The sequence below is a fragment of the Pygocentrus nattereri genome, chromosome 30, assembly GCF_015220715.1.
Source record: "Pygocentrus nattereri isolate fPygNat1 chromosome 30, fPygNat1.pri, whole genome shotgun sequence".
NCBI classification, from domain to species: Eukaryota; Metazoa; Chordata; class Actinopteri; order Characiformes; family Serrasalmidae; genus Pygocentrus; species Pygocentrus nattereri.
In genome coordinates, this window is record NC_051240.1 from 8,052,199 (window position 1) to 8,075,718 (window position 23,520).

General features: G+C 38.4%; 1 protein-coding gene across 3 annotated transcripts in view; it reads left to right on the forward strand.

Moving 5' to 3' along the window:
- cacng5a (calcium channel, voltage-dependent, gamma subunit 5a) overlaps positions 1 to 23,520 on the forward strand; it is a 45,639-nt gene that overhangs the window by 13,048 nt on the left and 9,071 nt on the right. The window contains exons 2-4 of one of the 3 annotated variants that reach the window (XM_017692893.2): positions 11,613 to 11,851; positions 16,098 to 16,139; positions 20,813 to 20,899. In XM_017692893.2, the coding sequence (XP_017548382.2) occupies positions 11,656 to 11,851; positions 16,098 to 16,139; positions 20,813 to 20,899 (325 nt within the window). In that variant the 5' untranslated portion in view covers positions 11,613 to 11,655. Of the gene's footprint in view, positions 1 to 11,592; positions 11,852 to 16,097; positions 16,140 to 20,812; positions 20,900 to 23,520 lie in introns of those variants that run through there. The other 2 variants (XM_037536353.1, XM_017692895.2) reach the window with 2 other exon arrangements.

The window sequence follows — 23,520 nt, forward strand, 5'->3', positions numbered from 1 at the left end:
CTAAAAATAAATGTTCTGCTTGGAATCTTTTTCAGAGAAAGCTTTGTAACTGTCTCCATGAAACTCAGTGTAAGCCTTGTTAGTTTTTGCATGTCGTGACACTGTTACCCCTACTTTTCCACATTTAAGGAAAAGTAAAATAATGTTAACTTGCAATAGCTATTGAAGTAGTCAAGGGTTTGATAAGCAGCTGCATAGCTAATTAAGCTAAACGTTGGTCTTCTGCTTATCATTGATTGTGCTCAAAGAAAGCTTCATAACCTCGTATTTCAAATGTTTTTTGATTATCATCCCAGAAAACCTGAGACAGTGTGAAACTACTCTTGCTAGTTTTTAATCTTATTGGTAATACTAATACATCTGCTCGAGTATATCTAGAGTATAAGGAAAGTCATCTACTCTTTTCTCAGTTTTATTGTAACCCTTCATATTTAGCTTTTAATACATTTTCTGGGTTACAATTTCACTTTGCTCTGCTGATTCAGTTCCCGTTCTGCTTTTGACTGATCACAACTCTGATGTTCTAGGCTAAGCATTTTAATTTAAACCAAAATGATCCAGAAAATAGAAGAATAGCACCTAACAAACTTCACTTTAAATGCTAATAGATGCTGGGTGTTCTAAGAAGTTCAATTGCCGTGTAATTCTATTTTTGACCTGCTACTTTCATACTTCTACTTTTCTTTGAAAATGTACTGTTATTCGGGTCATTGATTTCACCAAAATGCTTTTACTTTCTTGGAACTATCCATTCTTGGAAATATCCATGCAGATGGCTTATCTACCCTCAGTCTACATATTTGTTTTCTTCATACAAATGATCAGTACTTCTGAATAACCCATGTGGCCTGCCATTCATGCTGTGAGAGCAGATGTACTGAATATAGATACATTTTCACACACCATATACTAGTTATACTACTTATATCTACCTTCTGCACCCACATGGCTGGGAAATTTGTTCTTTTCATGGAAAATGACACAGAAATGTCAGTGGAATGTTGACAGAAGAACCAAGCCAGGCAGAGAAAACCCATTACCTTTCTCATCAGAACATGTCCACTGTTCCAGTCATCCACAAACTCCATCCCAGTGCATCTGTGTGCATAGCTATGACATATAAGTCACTCATGGCACTGTGGAAAGAGCACTCTGAGAAGAAGTCATGTGGTTTCTGACACTGTATAACATACTGTTATCTATAAAAATGGTCAAAAGTATGTTGCATAACTAAAATAGAAGTGGAAAGAAAAAAGTTAATGTTGCCCACCCATCCAGCAGGAGCGACCTCCTCATCCCTTTTCATACATTTCAGCTCTCAGTCATTCTAGTTTGAATTTTGCCGTTCTTCCTTAAATTGTGTGGGCAGTCACTGGGGAGGGCAAAACAAAATGTAGGGAGGGCCGACGTGTTCGCAGGGTAGGAGTAACATGGCCATCCCAGCTATAAAAACAAAAAACAGAGAAGGACACATGACAGTATACACAAAGATTTCATTCTTTGCTCGGGACACCATTACTCATTACATAGAAAATAGTTATTTGCTGCTATATTAATGTTTAAAAATTTAAATATATTACCTTTAAGCACATTGATGGAATATATTTCATTATTTTTCTTGTAGCAACACATGATTTTTTTAATATCAAGAAAGCATTTCATCTTGGCACAGTTGTCTTTAAGGAGAGGTGACAATTGTTTTCACAGAAGGGGGATGTCATGCATCTCATTTCACCTCTCAGTGCTCACTAAGCAGCTCAACATGGAATCACAATGTTTCTCGTACAGAGAGACAACAGTGTCTTAGTTCATCTGATAACAAAGTTACAGGAAAAATATATGATTTGAGTATATTACTGAAAAATATCTGAGTTGATTTCCAATCCGTCACTAGGGGGCCTACAGAAGGAGGCTATCAACACAGCATGCGGTTTAGCACAGTGCTAATTGCTGGGGTATAAGCATCCAATCTTTGTTAGCTACATTTATCCCTTAGGTCCAAACTAAAAAAGCAAAAACATGTTCAGTCATCAATAATTTAAAAAACACTCTTGAGAAATGTCTTGAAGAACAAACACAATAGAAGTAGACATTCCATGGTCTGCTTCAGGCTTGTTCTCCATGTGCTGACAACAGAAGACCGTTTACATAAATGTGAAACATCTTCGAGCACTTAGTATCGTTTTATTAGTCAATACAAGGCCATTTTGTTCTCATTTAGATGCAGCTGAGAAGGGAGCCGTTAAAGCATCCACGAGCGTTAGTGCTGTTGTGACAGAATATTCAGTCGGGATGGAACTGAGCGGCAGTGAGATCAAACCTCCACTGTGATCTGCAGCGTGAGGCCATTCTCTCAAAGAGTTCAACCAGCTCCTCTCAACTCAAGCTGAATACTCACAGGGTCTCCACTGTTTCAGGGCAGAGGAGTGCTGAAATGGCCTGTGCCAATGCCTTTCATTTGCTTATCAAAGCTTGCTAGCCTTTGTGAGGGGGTTCATCAACCATGCAGCAATGTTTCCAGATGCATGAAAGTGAGTGGGCCGCTAAGGTTGCAAATGAAAAGGCAAAAAACATGCTTCATTTTCTGGTGATATGCAAATACTTCATGTGCAAAAGAGCTTACAAAACAATCTGCAAGTGGTATTTGCAATTGGAATCTGTCGCACTTATCATGTAATGCTTTGGTATAGGCACAGGTTTGTGAAAGACTTGCATAAATAAAAGCATAACTCAGAAAAGCATAACTCAGTTTACCACAACATATGTACTACCAATGAACCTCAAGAACCAAAAGGCTGTGAGATAATTTGGTAAAATGTACAAAAAGGTTATTAGTGTTGCAGGACAATATCTTAAGGACCAAATAGATGAAGTGAAAATTGTGTATGAAGTAAAAAAAAGTGAACCCATGAAGTCCATACCCCTCATTTGTGAACATAGTAGTATGGTTGCCTGTAAAACTGGATTATAAATATTTATTGATGATGCATCTTTAATGATGAGGTGTCTTTATTGAATATGAATTCTGAAGTGAACAGAAGCACTGCAGAATTCTGAACTGCCCAGATACCATGTTTACAAAAAAAGTCACAAATTTATGGGGCTTAAGCATATGCAATTGGTAAAAAATGTTTTATGTGCAATAGAAAAAATGACATTTATGAATACTATCCATTGGTATGCCCTGTCGATGCTTTGCCTGTAAAAACTAAAATGCTGAAACAGGCCATTCACTATGTCCCATCTATCCTCACATGGGGGCCCAATTACCTCAAGTTATGAAAATCCCTGGATATGTGCCACCTACAGTCAATAAAAGTACAAACCCTGTCCACAAACTGTCAACATACATGACCTAGTTACATCAGTTGTGAAAACATAAGTAATAAACAAACAAAGAAATAAATACATTTATAGATAATCACTATACAAATCTGGTATTTGCTACATATGTAATCTTTCCTGATGTTTCAAATGTCTCATTGCACTGTCAACACTTCAACATTTTCCCTAGCATCTAGGCAACACTGATGCATTTGCAAAGGACAGGTGACAGTGTTTCTGCTCCAACATGGTAATAAAGGCGCAGTGGCTGATTTTCAAACAACAAAATGGCCCAGCCATAGTGTTTTTATACAGCTGAAATGGAAATATTCAGGGGTCCAAGCACTGATTTTTTTGTTTTTACATTAATGATACCAGAGATGTTCACAAGTTGCTTCACGTGAGTCTGAGTCAATTCTAACGCCTCTGGGGTGCAGCTCAAGTCTTTAGTAAAGAATTCTAGTTTATTCTCATTATTAACTGGAGGCATTGTACAGACGTAAACCTTTACAAAACACCTATCAGGTTTCACATGGGTTCAAATACGCTGTCTCTCATTATAGAGACAATTTTCATCTGAAAGTAAGAACTGAAGCGCTACATGCAGTACAGGAAGTGTTTGAAGTCTGTTGTCTATGGTTTAAGGGAAACATGAGCTAAAACTTACTAAACAGTTTCATTAGCTGAAAAGCTCAATTAGATACAGCGTTTGCTAGCATATCGACTTGATATCCAAACTGCAATTACAACCAAATGACTATCCAAAGTTCATCTAAACGATAGAACCGAAGCACTCCATGCTATACATTGTGTTTATATAGTTTGTATAGCATGTATACTGGCATAATTGCTAATTATTACGACAATGAGCTAAATTAGCTAGAGCACTAGCTAGCATAGTCACTTTCCAAACTACGTACTAGTCAGGCATCAAGTTATTTTGCATTTTACCCTTTTCTGTAATAATAAAACGCTAATTTTTTGAAACTGTATCGAATCTCATGTCGCTGCAAGCTGCATGAGAACAGTGAGTGGGTTACATGCACTAAGTAATTCAATTAGAATCAGATTTCTGCAGTTATCTGATTATTCAAATGGTCATGTAAACAGTACATTCAGATTTTTTAGATTGGAATGTCTAGAAAACTAGTAAACTCTTACTCTGATTTCTTTTAGATTTGTCTGTGCATGTGTAAATAAAAACAGTTGGCAGTACTGGAACTAAGCAATGTTGCCATGAGACGCAGCAAAACACTTTTGTATTGACGCTGAAACCAAACACATGCTTGAAGAAATTAATGATTTAAATATTCTTCATCTTCTAGATGATGTATGTTCATATTTTCAGGTAAAGTGGTGCAATGTTTTTTAAAAGCAGCTGCATGAAGTTTGAGTTTTACATTACGTTCATGTCACGTCTTCTTCTGTGAGTTTATTGGCTGGTTGAAAAACAGAAATCTGATTACTCTCTGACTCACATAGACCTGGAGTTTTCCCATCATCTGATTATCCAAGTAATCTGATTACTGAAAAAAATTCTGCAGTTGTTGTATTATTAATTGCATGTGAACACGCTCAGTATTGCAGGCAGTAATATTGAGACTCGGAGCTGAGTTGTGAGTGAGTCAACATGCAACACGTGCATTTAAGTTCAAGTCACTGACTTGAGTCCTCATCTCTGGTTGACACACAGGGGTTTTTTCTTGTTTTTCAGTGTGTGACAGAGATATAATGATGTCTTATGACAAGTAGCACATCTCTCTCTGTCTCTGTCTCTCTCTCTCTCTCTCTCTCTCTCTCTCTCTCTCTCTCTCTCTCTCTGACTCCATTCTTTCACTCTGGCAGCAGGTGGCTGCATCTGCAGTGGCATGTGTCCAACTCTGAAACATAACAGGCCCTGTAGTAGAGAAGGAACTTTGAGTGGTCATATAGCTCTATATAAAAACCAAACACGAAGGGGATATTATTTTTTTAAGTTTCTGTCATTTATTTTTTTTGTCTCTGCATGCAAAATAAATTATGTCCACCAATGCTGCACAACCATAGACTAACCATCCTGCCTCCAGCTGTAATTTGTATTGTGTTCTAGACTCCTAGAGTGATAGTCGTCCACAGTTTCGTTTCTTGCTCATCAGAGGTTTGAAATCCCCCTGGCTGATGGTATACGCAGGTCTGAATGATTGTCATAGTTTCCTCTATAAAGGTACCTGTTATGGAGCAAAGCCACCCAATTTTGATGAGCACAATGCACTGCAAGAGCAGCATGGTGAATAGAAGAATACATCAGCAGCCGACAGCCACACGCTGGCTAACATAGGGGGGTTATTGAGGGCTGGCTGTGCACCTGGCTGGCTGAATCAGACTGATTTGGGTCTTGCTGCAGCTAACCTGGGCAGCACAATGACCAAACTAAAAGCCTTCAGGGCTTCTGCTGTGAGGTAGTGATGTCCACAGTCATTGAAATGTGTAGGAATTGTGAGGAACTGTGTTTATAGCCTCAAAACCATGAAGTGTCATCTTCATGGTCTCACCTTAATCTCTGAGGGAACACTGATGTGAGTAGCTAGGGGTGCGTGACCCGCCACACCGGCCATTTCCTACAGCAGTGAATTACCCATGACGCATCCTTGACCCTCTTCTGTCATGATTTGTAATGAGCTTCATGAAGAAAAGCATGTTTACTACTTCCTGGAAGCAGTAAAGATACCTTACTCTCATATTGAACTTCTTTCCTAAATCTCATGTCCAGCAGATCCTTCAGATCTTTACAGGTTCTATCATCACTCCTGGGTCTTTCTTCTATTTGATCCCAGTGCCTTTGTTTACTCTTCTTTATCTTGTCCTACTTTCATCCAAACCGGACTGTCTGTTGCCCAAGAGGATGGGTTACTCTTGAGACGTGGTTCCTCTCAGTGGTTCTTCCTCATGCTCTTAAAGAGTTTTTCCTTTTGAATTGTGGCTCCTCTTAGTGGTTCTTCCTCATGTTCTTAAGGACTCTCACTAGATGTGACTGGACCCACATTTGTCGAGACTGGTTTTTGAGTCTGGGAAGTTGGGTAGTAAAGAATTAAAGCATGCAGATGATGCCTTATGGTTACCAAAGCACAGGGTCTGAACTTTTTTGATCAGTTTTATTAAATGTTGATGCTACTTCAAAAGTCATGGGGTAGGACCCTGTCAAGAATACAGTCAGTTACTGTAACATGACTCCAAATGGAGCTGAAAATGATTCTGCCTGGGTTGTTGTTGCATAGATGTCATCTCTGTGCTCATTAACCAGATGTTCTAAGCTCTTGTGAGGGTAAATGGGTTATGTCAGACATACAGTATATAACTGGGATGTTTATGTAATAGGGCTGCTTTCCACATACTGCTGTACAGAGAAGGCTCTCTGAGGAAACACAAATCATGTTTATGCTCTAGTGCTCTGTTTTCTGTATTCCATATCTTTAAACACAACATCTAGCACACAGCAGAGCTCATTATGTAAAACAGCACCCTTAATGTGAAGTTACACATACAGAAACATGCTTCATCTACCAAGACAAGTGTGTATCGGCTTGGCATGAGCTGAGCTGTAATGCAAATTGCATGTAAAAACATCAGTTTTCTATGTGCACATATGTTGCATTTTCACCCATCGGATTTAGGGCCCGAACGATATGAAAATTTGCCATGGGGAACCCTCAGGGCTTTCTGGGCTTTCAGAGAAGGCCTAATAATTTAAGTGAAATAAAGAATGTACATGTCTTTAATTTTTAGTTAATATAAGGACATGTGTTGTATTTAATCTCTAAAATCATGTATGATAAATGCTTGAAATGCTCAACAGAAAACGATCCAATCAGGGCTTTTCTCTGTGTTCCACTGGTTAGGCAGTATTTTGTACATGCTTTTGGGGATGCTAGTAACAAACTTACAGGAAGTAAAATAAAAGGCTACAGCCACTGCCACCAGAATAAAGGCCCAGTCACACTACTGTACAAGCGAAATTTCATGAGCAAAACTTTGCATCAAGGTTAACTTTGGTGAACTTGAAGATGGGCCTTAAGCTAACAATGCTACTTTAGCTATATTGACCTCTGAACATCTAGAATGGAGGAAATGCTGATTTAACTATCATCTAAGGCTACATTTACACAGCAGGTAAAAGTGGTCAGAGTTCGATTTTTTTGTTGATGTGATTTGTATGCGACATCAGTCTGAATAGATCAGCTCCTAAACAGACCTGCATGCGCAAAAGAACAATACTTCACGAGGCGGCTCGTCCAGAGGTAAACAATCATGATGGCCAGTGAATGCCAGTCGCTCCCAGAGCTTTCAGATTCATCTTTGCCAGCATCACAGGAGCGATTATGAAGTTCCAGTGGTTGACAGCTGGGTTCATCGACCAGAATGTGTTCGAGTTTGCCATAAAAAGTGGAGCAGCCCCTACCTACTTGATAGCAATGGTGAAATCTTGAACTCTTGAAAGCCCTTCGAGCTTCGAGCTCAGCTCGGCTTGACCCGCCATCCTTCAAGGCACATGGAAGACAAGCGTCGAGAATGTTCTCCGTACTGGCACCCAGGTGGTGGAATGAACTCCCACTGGCTGTCCATACAGCAGAGTCTCTTGCTGTCTTCAAACGCAGACTGAAGACCATCTCTTTACACAGCACTTAAATGAGCATTGAATTAAGTACTGATTGCAATGTACTGTGCTGCACTTATGTTATATTTTATTGTATTGCACTGTGTATTGTAGTTTACTGTATTGTACTGTATTGTATTGTATTGCACAGAGTTCTGTGTTCAACTCTGTTCCTTTTCTCTGGGTATCAAAAGTGACCTTTTGTTTCTAGCAGTATCAGAGCTCAGGACTGTCTTTCTCTCTAATCTATTGGTAACTTGCAAAGATACTTTCTCTAGATAGACAAAGCAGTTCTTGTAAGTCACTCTGGATACGAGCATCTGCTAAATGCTGTAAATGTAAATGTAAAAAAGGGCACATTATTCTGTCACAGCCACTTCTTTGGTTCTTTCCTTGGATTCTTTAAACTTTTTTTTGACGCTGACGCCTCTGTCTCCTCTAGCCGCATTCAGCCATTCCATTCAAAACCTCTTCGAACTTGGCGCTCTTCTAATTTTGGGGTACAGAAACATTGGCCTAAATGTTTATGAGCCTTGGCAGCGCAAAATTATAACAAATGTCGAGTTGGACTGGCACAATTTTTTTTTTTTTCGCAGATCAAATTTGTATTGTATTGATTTCAGTGCCACATATGAAAGCGTCTCAAATCGGATTTGAAAATGTTTCAATGCAGTTTTGCTATTCATACTGACACACAGATGACACATCTGTATCACATATGGAGTAAAAAAATCTGATTTGGCCCCCTTTTACCTGCTGTGTGAACGTAGCCTATTTCTATGTTTCTTTCCCATTGGCTGTAACTAAAGACACAAAAGGGAGACATGCTCAGTCAGGAGACTTAACTTTAATATCATTAGGTTTAGATTTTGTAATTTTTACTTTTATTAGGTGAATTCTGCTAGGTTAGCTCCTTGGCTAGCCATAGCTGTACCTAACCAACCATGCAAGATATCTTCTTTTTTTGTCACAGATCAGTCTGAAGCACTGCGCTGAAGCGAGCTATAATTATCTAATATAAATATGTTTAGGCTTTGTTTCTAGTGTTTATGGTTAGCGAGTTGGCTACAGCCTTTGTAAATGTGTTCAAATAAAATGTTAATTTGTTGTTTAAGAAAATAATAATAATAATAATAATAATAATAAATCATTTTTTGAAAATGTAAACTATATGTAATAGATAAAATGAACAAAGTTGTAGGCTATATTTCATGATAAATAGGCCACTATTTACTAAATACAATTTAAGCTATTTTTTTCCATCTTCCTGGAAAGTTACCATTTTGGACATGCATGTTTTGGTTTTTGGACAAAGATATCATACTTTCAGCTTTATGTTGAAGAATTCATGATTCATGAGCCAGGACCAAAGGACGTGAAAATAGACCTTATTATTGTTACATTACATATGGACCATATCATTGACCAATATAAGGATCTACATAATCTAGTAGTTTTGGTTACATTGATGGTTCCTCAAGTTTTAAATGATGTAAACATTATAGTGCCACATGACCATGCTATCAGCCAGTTTTATTGGCCAAATGATATGAGTAGAGTCCTAATCTGACTGTTTTAAACTTAACTACTCCAACGAAATATCCAGCGATTGGAGTTGGAGGCCAGACAGTTCCCTGGCCATGGCAGTCAGCTAGTACAGCTTGGTTGCCTCAGGCAAGGCAAAGCCAATGAACCACAACAGCACAGAAGGGTTCAGCCAAGTGCCTCTGATCAAACATCGGCAGCGTGTTAACACAGCCGAAACGTCATCAATGATGTTTGCGTTCCCACACATAGACAGCAGACCAGAGCAGTTAGGAAACACTCAGCAGGCTAAACTGGAGCAGACAACCTTTCAACCCACTTTTTAGTGCTTGTCGATTGCTGTGGGTTCAGAAAGATGAGCCACTCGCTGGAAGGCTGGCTGCAGATTGGCTTATCTTCCGGGGACATCTGCCACAAGTATGTCTGTTTTAAGGATGAGCTTATGAAGGCAGCTTTCACTGCACATGCCTCATGGCGAATAATCTGAAAGCTTCTGCTGTACTGCAGCGCCGATAGCCTGATCCTGATTCCAGAACAGTAAACACGCTCTCTAATCACTTTAGGCCACTCAAAGCCATTCTATGAATTCAGTCAAAAAATATTTTGTGTGACTAACAGGACAAATCCTCATAACTACACTTTTTTGTGTCAACCTTTAATGACAAAAGACTAAAAAGCAAAGTAATAATGTTTGATATCAAAATAAGAATGTTTGAAAACACTTCCTCTGAAGTCTGTCTACATATGGATGTTACAACGCATGCATAAACTTTGAATAATGAGCAATAAAAAGCCATTCTTGAGTATTTATGAACAGTGTCAGTATTCAAAAGATGATGAAAGATGTTTTATGAAGAACTTGACATTGCATTGACATAAGGAGCCTTAAACTACAGTGACGTACATTTATTTCATTTGGAAGGCTATTATGCAGAAGCCTACTTAAGATCACCACAGATGGCATCATTTTTATGAAATGAATAGGAAAGTAGAACTGATTGACACCTTTTTATCTGGACCTCAGGCATCCATCCATCCATCCATTTTCTAAGCCGCTTCTCCGTCAGGGTCGGGGGGGGGAGGGGCTGGAGCCTATCCCAGCAGTCTTTGGGGCGAAAGGCAGGATACACCCTGGACAGGTCGCCGGTCCATCGCAGGCACCTCAGGCAGTTAATTTGAATTACATGTAAATGATCCTTCATAAAAGTGTTCTAAATGGAACAAATTTCCATCACATTAGTTTAACGGCCCTCATTTAATCATCTTATGTCATCTTAAGAAAACTGACATGAGCTGTTAATATATGTTCATTTTTTAATGCATTAAGTTGCAAGTTTGGTAGAGGAGGAATAATGAGCTGGGATTGTTTTTTTAGGGTTTGGGCCCCTTAGTTCCACGAAGTGTTATGTTAATGTTACAGCAAATAAAGACAATTTCAACAATTATGTGCTTCCAACTTTGTAGCAGAGGTTTGGGGAAGACACCACAGACACACTCCAAAATCTTGTGGAAAGTCCTCCCAGAAGAATGGAGGCTGTTAGATCCACAAGCTCATATAGGTGTGATGGTCACGTGTCCACATATTATGGCCATATAGTGTACCTTTTGATACATTTCTGTTTCATTTGCATATGAGTTTGCATACTTTCCTGTAATTTTTTCTCTTTCTGGTTTAAATGGCAATATTTGCTGGTTAAATTCTGTTTCTGCACCATGAGTGGAAGTAGAATTGAAGTGTTTTTAAATAAAAGGTGCAGAAGTAGAACTTCTGTTAGCCTCAAGTAGCCAGTGAGTGTATGTCAATATTCTGACCATACAATGGCAGTTCCGATACTACCATATAAATATACACAACAAATTCATAGAATCACCATATTTCTAAAATGGCAATGTTTACAGGGGAAAGAAAGCTAATTTTTACCTTTTAATCCAAGTTTTATTTCATTGCAGATCAGTTTTGTTGATTCATTCAACATAAAGTGTTTACACATTGTAAATGGCAGCTGGTGTTAAAAAGGGTTTTTATAGACCAGCAACGATATTAAGTTATATCCTGCACACAGCTTTCACAGCTAGCATGTGTATCACTCTGTCTCATTGTGTCTTGCTGCAGCTCCTGTGTCCTGTGTGTGGTGCCCCCTGCTGGACTGGAGGTGATGAGTGTGTGTGGCAGGAAGGCCCTGACGCTGCTGAGCAGTGTGTTTGCTGTGTGTAGCCTGGGCTTGCTGGGCATCGCCGTCAGCACCGACTACTGGCTCTACCTGGAGGAGGGGATAATACTCCCTCTAAACCAAAGCACAGAGATACGGATGTCGCTCCACTCTGGCCTTTGGAGGGTCTGCTTCCTTGCAGGTGAGGGGTCTGTCTGCATTTGTGTTTGCTAGTGTGCTAGTATAGTTATTACTGCAAAGTTATTTGCAAAACGCAGCTAAATGCAAAGGTTTGAACACCTCTAGTCAAATTACGTTGCATTAGGTTTTGTGGATTTTTTAAAAATAAGTTACACAACTTCTACACAGAACAATATTCTAGATTGTTACCAATAAATTAGATAAATATGGAATGTTTAACATCTATTTATTGTACCAATCATTTTTGACATTTAAGGTTTGAACTGAAGGCCTAGTCACAGTCTCCACTGGATTTAACACTACCAGTTGATGTACGTGTCTTTTTTTTAGAAATATGTCCATATACAGCTCCACTTGGACAGCCATTTCGCTCAACTCGAAACACAATGTCAGCTCTGCGGTTCTATGCCACATACTTAGCTTAAAACTAGAGATCATACATGACATTTTTTTATTCCAAGCTACAATGCAACCCTATGTAATCCCAATAACTGGTTAAGCAAACAGATACTAAAATTGTCATATTAGTATGTTGTTGCTATCAGAACAGAACCTTTTACCTCCAGTTTCACTGAACGTACAGTATCGTGCAAAATTCAGAGACCCCTTCATCTATTTCATTTCCAGTTTAACTGCCTATTAAGTATTAAAAGTTAACCATTTTTTCAGTGTTTAAGGAATAAAGAAGAAAACAAAGTAAATAGACAGAAACACCTGTGGATATTTTCAGATCTGGAGCAGCTTGATTTTCTCAGAGACGAAAACTTTAAGTACTGTTTATCTGATGGAGTCAGTGTTGGTGTCTACCAGGTCTTCCAGGTGGTTGTTAGGAGTCGCATTTTCTCTGTAGCTTTATTTCTTTGCATTTCCAAGTGGATTATCTTCTATCAAATGTCCTCAGAAACATCTCCTGGACAATAATTAACTTGTACTTGATGGCTGGTTTGAATGTAAATTAAATAAATGAAGGGTGATTTGTAATTTTTGTTCAGTATTGAGTTTGTATGAGTTTTGTGAATCTATGTTTCAAAAATCATGTTATGAGACAAGCTTGGTACAATGCTACCTCTTCTGCCCTGAGAGCTTATACAGTGTCATGAAGAAACACCTCGTGTCAATGAAGCTCCATTAAGAAGGCTTGTTCGTTTGTGTTTGATAGACTAACGTTGCCCACAGTGACACTTACAGCAGTGAACTCTGCAGTGATGACATGTTACAGCTTATAATTGCCCGCAGTCTTCGCCACTGCCTCTGAGCATACAGCCTCTCTTACACCTGTCTCTCCTCATTCTTTCATCATCCGCTCATCTGCTGCCCCATTTGAACTGCACAATGCTCTCCCTGTATGTGTCTGTGTAATTCTGAATATCTCTTTTCAGGCTGTGTGGCACTCTCCCTGTGGTTCTTCCTCTCTCTCTCTGTCAGGCTGAGAGAGGGAAAGTGTCTCTTTCACACTCTCATGCTTCATTTCAGCATCTCCACTCATTCTCTCTCACCAAAGCCAAGCTGTGGTGGCACTCACCCTGAGCTCCACTTCCTGCCTTTATCAACAAAATCTATGCAATTCATCCTCCCTGCATAATACTATGCATCTTCATTTAAGGGTGCGTGATATGGGAAAAATGTGAAGCCATTTTCACGATACACTACATGTATCACGATGGTTTGTTTATGAACAAGCTGCAAAGTACACAGTACAAAACTGCAGTGCAGTAAAAGTCTACAGAACTATGAGTTTAAATTTCAATTCAGTCTTTGCAGACACAAACTATTTAAGACAGAACAGGAGTGAAAAACAAGCAATGTCTGGGTCATTCTACACTCTCAGACCAAAAGTAAACTGTCACAGTATCTTTAGTTTGGGAACAGTGTTCATAGTTCTGCTGCAATTATATATGAAGTTGCAATGATTCTTGACTTTTGGCTTTTTATTTCATTTTTCCATTTAAAATCAGTATGAAACGTTGTGAAAAGGTACAACTATGCACCGTCCCCCTCTGAAAGTGACCGTAGTGTCACTTTGAAATGTATCTGAGGTACAAACGTGGAGCATTTACCAGTGTAGGACCTTTTCTGTGACAGTGTACCATTGCAAAGCTAAACCAGTGAGCTCAAAGCAAGAATTAGAAAGAAAAGGTTAACACATGAACTTTAAGTTGAATTGACTAAGCCAGCTAATAAAGCCTCAAGAGTAAAAGCAGTTGTAGAACACTGACCAGCCACTTCATTAAAACCACCTCCTTGTTTTTACACTCACTCTTCATTTTATCAGCTCCATTTACCAGATAGGAGCACTTTGTAGTTCTACAATTAAAGACTGTAGTCCATCTTTTTCTCTGCATACTTTGTTACCTGTTCTTTAGTGGCCAGGACCCACATGAACACCCACAGAGAAGGTATTATTTGGGTGGTGGATCATTCTCAGTACTGCAGTGACATTGACATGGTGGTGCTGTGTTAATGTGTGATGTGCTGGTACGAGTGGATCAGAAACAGCAGTGCTGCTGGAGTTTTTAAACACTGTGTCCTCTCACTATCCACTCTAGCAGACACTCTTACCTTGTTGGTCCACCTTGTAGATGTAAAGTCAGAGACGGTGTGTGTTGGTCATTCGCTAGTCCATCAGTGGTCACAGGACGCTGTTGGCTGGACATTTTTGGTTAGTCGACTAGTAACACTGAGGTGTTTAAAAACTCCAGCAGCACTGCTGTGTCTGATCCACTCAGACCAGTGCAACACACACTAACGCACCACCACCATGTCAGTGTCACTGCAGTGCTGAGAATGATCCACCACCCAAATAGTACCTGCTCTGTGGTGGTTCTGTGGGGGTAACAAAGAAAGAGAAAATAGATGGACTACAGTCTGTAACTGTCTGTAGTCTGTAGCTCCTGTATGGTCAGTGGAGCTGAGTAAATGGACAGTGGGTGTAGAAATAAGGAGGTGGTTTTAATGAAGTGGCCGGTTAGCATAGTAATTCTAAGTAATCAATAGGCATTGCTTGATTGTTAGGTGGTTGCTAAGGTGTTACTAGGTATGGAATCTCCGGTGTTTGCTAGGCCATTGCTGTACTATTTTAAGTTGTTCCATGTTTTTGTTCGTCCTATATTTAAAAAAAATAATCTATAAGTGCTCATTTTTAAAATAGGAAATCTTGTCTCAATACTTTTCTTAGTGATGTTACAGAAGCATAAATTGTGTTAAAAAACTTTTTGAATTACTTCTTGTATTGATGTCTTAAAGGAAGAAGTGTTGTGAGAAGTGTTTTTTAAATGTCTGATAAATTTGGCTAAAATACTGACAGCTTTAATCTTTTTTGCTGTAAAAAGATTGTCAGTGTTACTTATGAAACATAATTTGAAAGTATTTGTATACATTTTGCAGTATTTGTCATTTTCTACATACAGTGTGACTTAGAAACTATAGTGGCAGCGGGCGATTTTAGAAAACCTCATATTTTGATAATAATGTCAGTGGTTACAACTTTTCTGATGTTGTTGAGTATAACAGACATTTTACACTTGAACGAGACTCAACAACACAAATTTTTCCCTTTGACACACTTAAAAATGATGGTTCTTCAAGGGTTCTTTAGTAACGCAAATGGATCTATGGAGAACCATCAACACTCAGAGAACCCTTTGCATGATTAAATGGTTCTTTGCATGGGGAAATGGTTCTTCAGCTTGACGGAGAATGTGCCACATATGGTTCCATATAGAACCCCTTTAGAAATGGTTCTATATAACGCCAGAAAGGGTTCTTTTGACTGTTACAATGTTAAACTTGTTACAATAGAAGAACCATTTTTTGGTGCCCTTTCCTAAAAGATTCTATATTGAACCATATGCAGCCTTTTCCATCAAGCTGAACCGTTTCACGCAGAGAAACATTTAATCATGCAAAAGTGAGAGAAAGCAAATATCCATTTACATAATTAACATTATGCTAACTGTTGGCTATTCACTTCTGTCCTTGTTAGTCACATTATCTTGGTCAAGCTCTCCTTTTAAATGAATGAAAGCTCAGTATTTTCCACATATGCAGCTTGCTCAACCATCATCTCCAGCCCCCCCCACCCCCGCAAACCTGCATGCGTGACTGATCCTGCTTATCCTGATGGACGAGCCTTTGACATCCCTCCTAAAACCTAATGGGATTTGTAGTCATAGGCTTTTTTAAAGGGATTCGGGCATATGGAGGTGCAGCAGGTGGACGTTGACTTTGATTCTTGTCTATTCTTCTAGATTCTGCACCACCTGAGAGAGTGTTGCCCACCGGGGAACCAGGTACCTCTCTCTCATTCTCACTCCATCTCTCTCCACTCTTGAAATACTATATCTATAAAATGCTAAAAGGTAGTGGAATCGATTGCCTTGGATGAACAATCATCTTTGTTGTCGAGGATTTTGTGACACACTTCCAAAGACAGATAGATACAACATTGTTTCAAATGTATGTATTTAATTCTGCCAAGTTTTCTACCAAAAAACTAAATAGTTCCAGAGGTAATACACAGATAAATATTTTTTAGAACAGTGGTTTTGGAAAATGTTTGGAGATCCTAACGAAAGCCAAAATGCTGGAATTACTGGAACTGGAAAATGGCTTGGTTCATGTCCATTTAAGGCTAAAAAGGCCTGACTAAGTGGAGTATTGAGTGGCCTTATTGCTGCAGACCTATCAACCACACGGTGTTGAGGGAATGACCCAGAAACCTCGAGCATCTGACTCAGGGAACTCAGCCTGTCAGAACAAATCAACATCTGGCTTTACATGAAAGCATCTTGTTTTCAGTTGTTGGTTTGGTCTAGCTGAAGGTAAACCTCCCTCTCCACCACTGCACTGACATGTTACTATAACAAGTCTTTCTACTAGAAAACTGTTCCCATCTCTAAAATAGCTGATTATACAGCTTAACACCTTAACCTTTCTTCACAGCAGCCATAAATGCAGTTTGTTTCAGGCTGTTTTGGAGCCCCTGCAGTTGAACTGTGCATTTATTCTTCAACTATGTTGATGGAATATATTTTGATGGATTATGTGTGATTTACAAAAGCAGTAATGAGCTGGATTTTCATCTTTGTAGGTGAGCAAGCCGGTCAATATTTATAAAAGTCTTTATTTATTCATTTATTTTATTTTTATCAAAGTTGGTTCTGCTGGCAGAATTCCGGGCACTGGCAGAAAGAGACTACTATGCTAAGAATGGCTCACCACCCAAATGATATCTGAACAAAAGCAGTCCTGTGAAACTGACAAACAATGACGGCTAAATTGTGCATGCACTGTAAACAAAGTCGAATATTAGGTTAACAGAAAAAATAATCTGGTTTTTTTTTGCCATATCAACTTTTTTTATCACCTAAAAAATTTAAGTCAGCCTGGACACTAGCCTGTTTTTTAAGTTTGACAACATCCATTATTTCCATAAACGGTCTAAAAGGTCGAATTGTCAGCCTAGTTTCCACTGAGCATCAGTCCAATTCAAATGAACTCGAGCCCAGAGAAGTCGGCAGTGTTTCTGGATAATATGTGACTTACACTGTGCATAGTACAGTCTTAACTTGCACTTGTGGATGCAGTGACGAACGGTGTTTATTGACAATGACAGTTTTTAATGTAATGCCATCTGATGTAAAAAAAAAGGTCACAGACATTCATTTGTGGTTTTTTAACATTTTCCTTTATGCACAGAGATTTCTCTGGATTCCCTGAATCTTTTGATGGTATTATGCACTGTAAAAAGTGAAATATCGAAAATTCTTGGAATTCCTGGTTGAGGAACATTATATTTGGACTTTTGCTGATATATTATTTAGGCTAAGTGGCTCACAAAGGACTCCGCCTTTCTGGGATGCTTCAAGCGTAATTGCATCAAATGTTTAAGATATGTTATGAACAGTTCATGATATTTTAGTCTTAAATTGCACCTCTCCCAACTTTTTTTTCAAAGGTGTTGCAGGCATCAATTTCAGAAGGAATGTATATGTACAAAAACCAATGAAGTTAATAAGTTTAAGAATACTACACATTTTGCCTTTGTCTTATCATGTCTGCTGTTTTTGTTCAAACATAGCTTAAAGTAGATTTAGAAACATCACCTTCATTGTTATTTGCATTTTACCTTATGTCCCAAATATTCTGGAATTTTGGTTTTGTGGTAAAAATTTTCTTCCGGTAGTTAGAGGAAAAGAGAAAGAAGGACAGATAAAGAAAGAGAACTCTCTCTGTCGCTCTTACATGCACATGTGCTCAATCTCTTACTCTCTGGCAAAATTACATCGTTTATATGCACATTATCAAATTCAGAAAGTTGCAGGCGGAGTGTAATTTGATTCACTTTCCTGTCAATCCATTTCGGCGGGTGTCATGGTGATAGGGAGCATTATAAATCCATTTTTGAAACTCTCTGCATCATTTCATCTGCCATTCTCTCTCAGGCTTAGAGCAGTTATTTACCAGCTGAGCAGCAGCTATAATGGGTACTTACCGGAAAAATATCCCAAAATACATCAAAAATATGACTTTCTCCTCCAGTATGGAGGATTCAGAGCTCTCATTTAGTTCCCAACTGAAAATGCAACATAATATATTTTAACCCTTAAAGGCTTCATTTATGTTTTTTAACTTTCTTCATTCATTGCTGTGAAAATGATGTGCAGGTTATGTTGTTATGAGACTGAAAAACTGAATGTGTTTTTTTTGCTATTAAAGGCTACATTAATTACTGAAAAAAGCCTTTTGAATGCCGAGGTTAAGATTTTTTTTTGGGGGGGGGGGGGTCTCTGCTTCTTCAATGCAATTCTATGCTCCACCTCATTTTCTTAGTCCTCCTTAGCAGTGTGTCAGTGTTTCTCCTGCATAGCTTTTAATTTTGTTAGGCATATACAAACAAGAGATGTGCCTGCCAAGGAAAAACACCCAAAACCCTGGCAGAGTAGATCACTATTTGCTATCTGCTCGCCACACACTTTAACCAAAACCGTTTCATTAACACGATGCGTCATTCAGAGTTTGTACAAAGTCTTGTATGCAGTGTCTTGCTATGAGCTTTAGATTATTTTCTATTGTTTGTCACTTCACTGCTTTTGTGTGCAACATGCACTGGTGTGTGCCACGATTGGCCCCTCCCAGTCCTGTCCATGTGTTCGTGTTTTGGTTTAGTCCATGTGTGTTTTTTTTGGTATCTGTAGTCCTGCCCTTTGTTTTGTAACTCCGCCCCTGATTGTTTTCACCTGTCCCTCGTTTTCCCTGTATACTTAAGCCCTGTGTTTGCCGCTTGTGTTTGCCGGTCTTTGTTTGATGTCTCGGTCTCCGTTTGTTGTGTTGATTCTGGTTTTTGTCAGATTCTGTCCCCCGATCTGTCCGTGTTGGCTATATGAACCTGGATTGTTTTGACCACGACCCTGGATTTGCCCCTAATAAATCTCGCTTATCTCAGCACATGCGTCCGCCTCCTCGCTCCCCGTTACAGTGTGTAGTGATATGTAAAATAAACAATTAAAATGACAGTTAATTAAAATAATGGGTCGTTACTAAAGCATGGGAATAATATTCTGTGTAATAACGTCAAATCTTGGTGGGCTTGCCTTGTGGTTGTGTCTCAAATTAACAGGGGCTTAGCATATGGGCCTGCAGATTAACTGTTACACCATACTGTGAAAAACTTCTGTAATTACTGTATATTTTTAGTAGCATCCTGGCAGCAGAGTTGCCAGGTAATCATTGTAATTAATATTTACACCACTTATACTTGTTTTTTGTACAGTAATGACATAGCACACTGTATTTTTAACTGCACTACAAAACTGAACTGTTAAAACGGCAGTGTTAAAATTGCCATTAAATTGTGACAAAAACACTTTTTAAAGAGCAATACAATCCAATTTAAAGGAATTGTTGCATTTCAGTTTTAAAAAAAGAAATATAAGCAGTTATTGTTTTAAAAGCTAACAGGCTAAAATTCTGCGCTAATATTGACAGATGAAGTATTTGCTAAATTACTTAACGTTGCAATAGATCAAGTAAAAACATGTTACATGTATGTATAACAAGATCTAAAAGTCAATATTTAAGCTAGAACTGTATAGTATTAAACTTACAGTGGGAAAGTGAATGTTAGCTTGCAGCTAACATGACAAATCCCATAGACAATGAATCCCATAGCTAGCTGAATTTAGCATTATCATAGCATTGGTAATCAGATCATTACAAAGAGAAATGATACTTAAAGTTTTTTTACATTAAAGAATAAAAGAAAATTCTGCTTTATTATGTGTTGTACAGATTATGCTAGGTAAGCTAACTGTAGCACCGCATGTGCTGCCCCGGGCTCAAGGAGGACACTAGAGGCAGGATTCAGGGTGGCAGCAGCCATGTTTTTAGTTTCTCACAAAATAAAGACAACCAAACAACCAAAACCAACGCTACCATTTGTCACTAGTTTAAATGTGTTACATTTACTCTGGATAACAGACATCAGTGTAACTCAGCTGCTCCTTTAAATGCATTTAAATGGTGGAAACTGAAAAACAGTATAAAAAAATAAACTGAACTGCAGTGGAGATGATGATCCTTTACTGTTTCAGAAAAGTCGGTCTGGCAGCTAGATTTACAGTAAAGCTGAGGACACTTTGTTTTAATGTACTACAGCATACAATAATATGACAGCAGCAATACAATAAGGTGTTTGACACAATATACTCTCTCTCCCTCTCGCTCTCTGTCATGCTCTCTCTCTCAGTTCCTTCTTCCCCTTTTGAACAGTACCTACAGCTGAAATGTTTCGCCTCTAATTTCACTTTTCATATCATTTTGCTTTTATGATGTTGCTAATGCTTCTGTTTCCAGATAATTCGCCTCCAGAGTGAATCGTAGCTGCACTGCTTTCTCAGAGCGTTAACTCTTGTGTAACACGTGGCCGTTTGCCGTGTGTGATCTGTTTAATGTTGTGTTGCAGGTAAAGAGAAGGGACGCTGCTTCACCATCGAGTACATCATGCCCGCCAATGTCCACTTAACATCCGATGTCACAGTCAGCGTCCTGAGTAAGTGATGCGTCTTATTAAAGCTGACCTCATACTATCAGTACTGTAACAACATCTGAAAGGTTCTGTGAGGGAGTAAAAACTCCAAATTCAATCTTCACTGCTTTCTTTTGAAATGTGTAGAGTTGTGTTTAATTTTCACTGCTGCTTCTTAGTTGAGTACTCTATTAAAAAAAGATGGTTCTTCAGGGGTTCTTAAGACAATGGTTCTATTTAGGACCATGATCACTCAAAGAAACCAAAGAACTCAACGGTTCCTTTGCGTGGTGAAATAGTTAATCAGAGTGATGGAGAATGTGCTTTTTTGAAAAGAGTTCCATATAGCACCATAAAGGGTTCTGCTGTTGTTACGGTATGAGCTTGTAACAACTGAGGCACTCTTTTTTTGATGTGATACAGAACCTTTTTCAAAAGTGTAGTAGATGGAACCATCTATCTGGAACATTTTTAAAAGGGTTCTGTATAGCACTAAAAAGGGTTCTGCTGTTGTTACTATATGAGCTTGTAACAATAGAAGGACTCTTTTTGGTGTAATGTACAACCCTGTGATACAGAACCCTTTACAAAAGGTTCCAGAGAGAACCTAGAACCTTTTTAAAGGGTTCTATATGGCACCAAAATGGTTCTGCTGTTGTTATAATACAAGTTTGTGATAATAGAAGAACCCTTTTTGGTTAGATAAAGGTTCTAGATAGAACCATCCATCCAGAACCTTTTTTGAAAAAGGTTCTATGTAGCACCAAAAAGGGCTCAGCTGTTGTTAAGGTAAAAGCTTGTAGTTCCCATTTTCAAAAGGGTTCTACATTGAACCACCTACAGCACATTACCCCTCAATCTAAAGAACCCTTTAATCATATAAAAGGTTATTTGAGTGTTCATAGTTCTATATAGAACCATTTTTTCTTCATCAAGTCTAGATTCTATCTTCATCGCTCAGCTTCATGTTCATTAAAGTGTCTTCCTCGATATAAAAAGCAGGTACAAGACAAAGATTTGACAGTTTTATTTCTCAGAAGTTCATCCTGGACCTTATTTGGTCCAGATCTGGTTTAAACTCTTGAGTGCTGATAAGTGTTAAAATCACACCACAGAGAGAGACTGCCTCACTCTCGACTGCATGTTAAAGGGCCAAAATATGCAATCTGTACTTTTCCATAAGATAGTCTTTTGACATTGGTGTGGTTTTATGTCCCAAAAGTCATGATTTTTGTTTTTTCATAAACCTCTCAAACCTGTTTTTTATCCAGAAACATCACTGAAAAAACAACAAATTTAAAACCTGTAAAACTGGCAAAAATAAACTCAAAACAGCCTATGATACCCATATATGGACTGGGAGAGTAGTGAACAGTACATTTTGAAAAAGCATTTATATTGTACCCCAGGGGTTGACAATCCACAAATTAAGAAAAGCCATTATGTCCTTTGTTTGAACCACCCAGGGAGCCACAACATTTTATTTCATTTTACCATCCTGGCTGTAAAAATGTATAAATATATATATATATTTATATAATATAAATATAAACAAAAACACATACTTACTTTGCTCTGCTTTAAGCTTTTGCTCAGCTATAGCCACTTTTCTCACATCTCCAGCAGGAAACTTTTCCATAAAATACTGTCTTGTAAAATGTCTCTTAATGTTTAACTGTTTACAAGGCTGAATTCAGCTTCTCGTTCTTCCAGCTTATTAAAATTTTCCCTTCCACCTTAAATGGTGCCTGAGGTGCCAGAAAGTAACTGCTACACAATTTAAGATGGAACAGAAGAATTTGAACAAGAATCTGACTTCAGCTTCATGATTTTTTTAGTGTTTCATTTCTCGTTGCAGATTAGTGATAGAATGATTAGCGGAGCTTTGTTTTACTGGAAAGGAAGACTATGCTATTTTTACCTACAAATTTAATTCTGCTCTAGATCCACAACAGGGCAATAAAAGAGCTGCATGAGGCTCAGGAGCCACAAGTTGCTGTCCCCTGTTCTACCCTAAGCTCTTATTTCAAATGACCAGAGAAATATTTAGTTTCCTATGATGTGGGCCCTTTAAGTTCTTGCAAAAAGTGACAAACATGCTAATTTGTAAGTATAGAGCATGTTTTAAAGCTTCATGTTCCCAAATATTTGACAGATGATGCATATATAAGTCACTGTTTACCTCTTACATATCTGACAAAAGCTAACCTGGAGTAATTAAACATATCATTGCTGTGGTAACAAGAACTCGTGTCTCCTCATGTCCTTCACAAGAGAAGGACAAGAAGTCCTTAAAGAGGAATTCCACTTTTTTTTCAGAATATCTGCAAAATCCAGGCATTAAGATGTCAACAAAGTCATTCAGAATGGTTTTGGGGGTTTCAGTGGTGAAATGGTTCATGCCAGCACACAAATATAGTCATTTTATATACCATCTAAAGCAACCAGTGAAGCCGCATGTGTCATTTTAGGCCTTTATCATAAAACACATTTCATGTAATAACTTTCTGTGAGGGAACTTTCCCGTAGCATTTCACATCAGACCAATCTGAATGACTTTATTTACATCAACCACTGAATTATGCAGAAAATTTGAAAAATTGGTGGAACTCTAATGTGCATTAATGTAACTACCTTTTATTTTA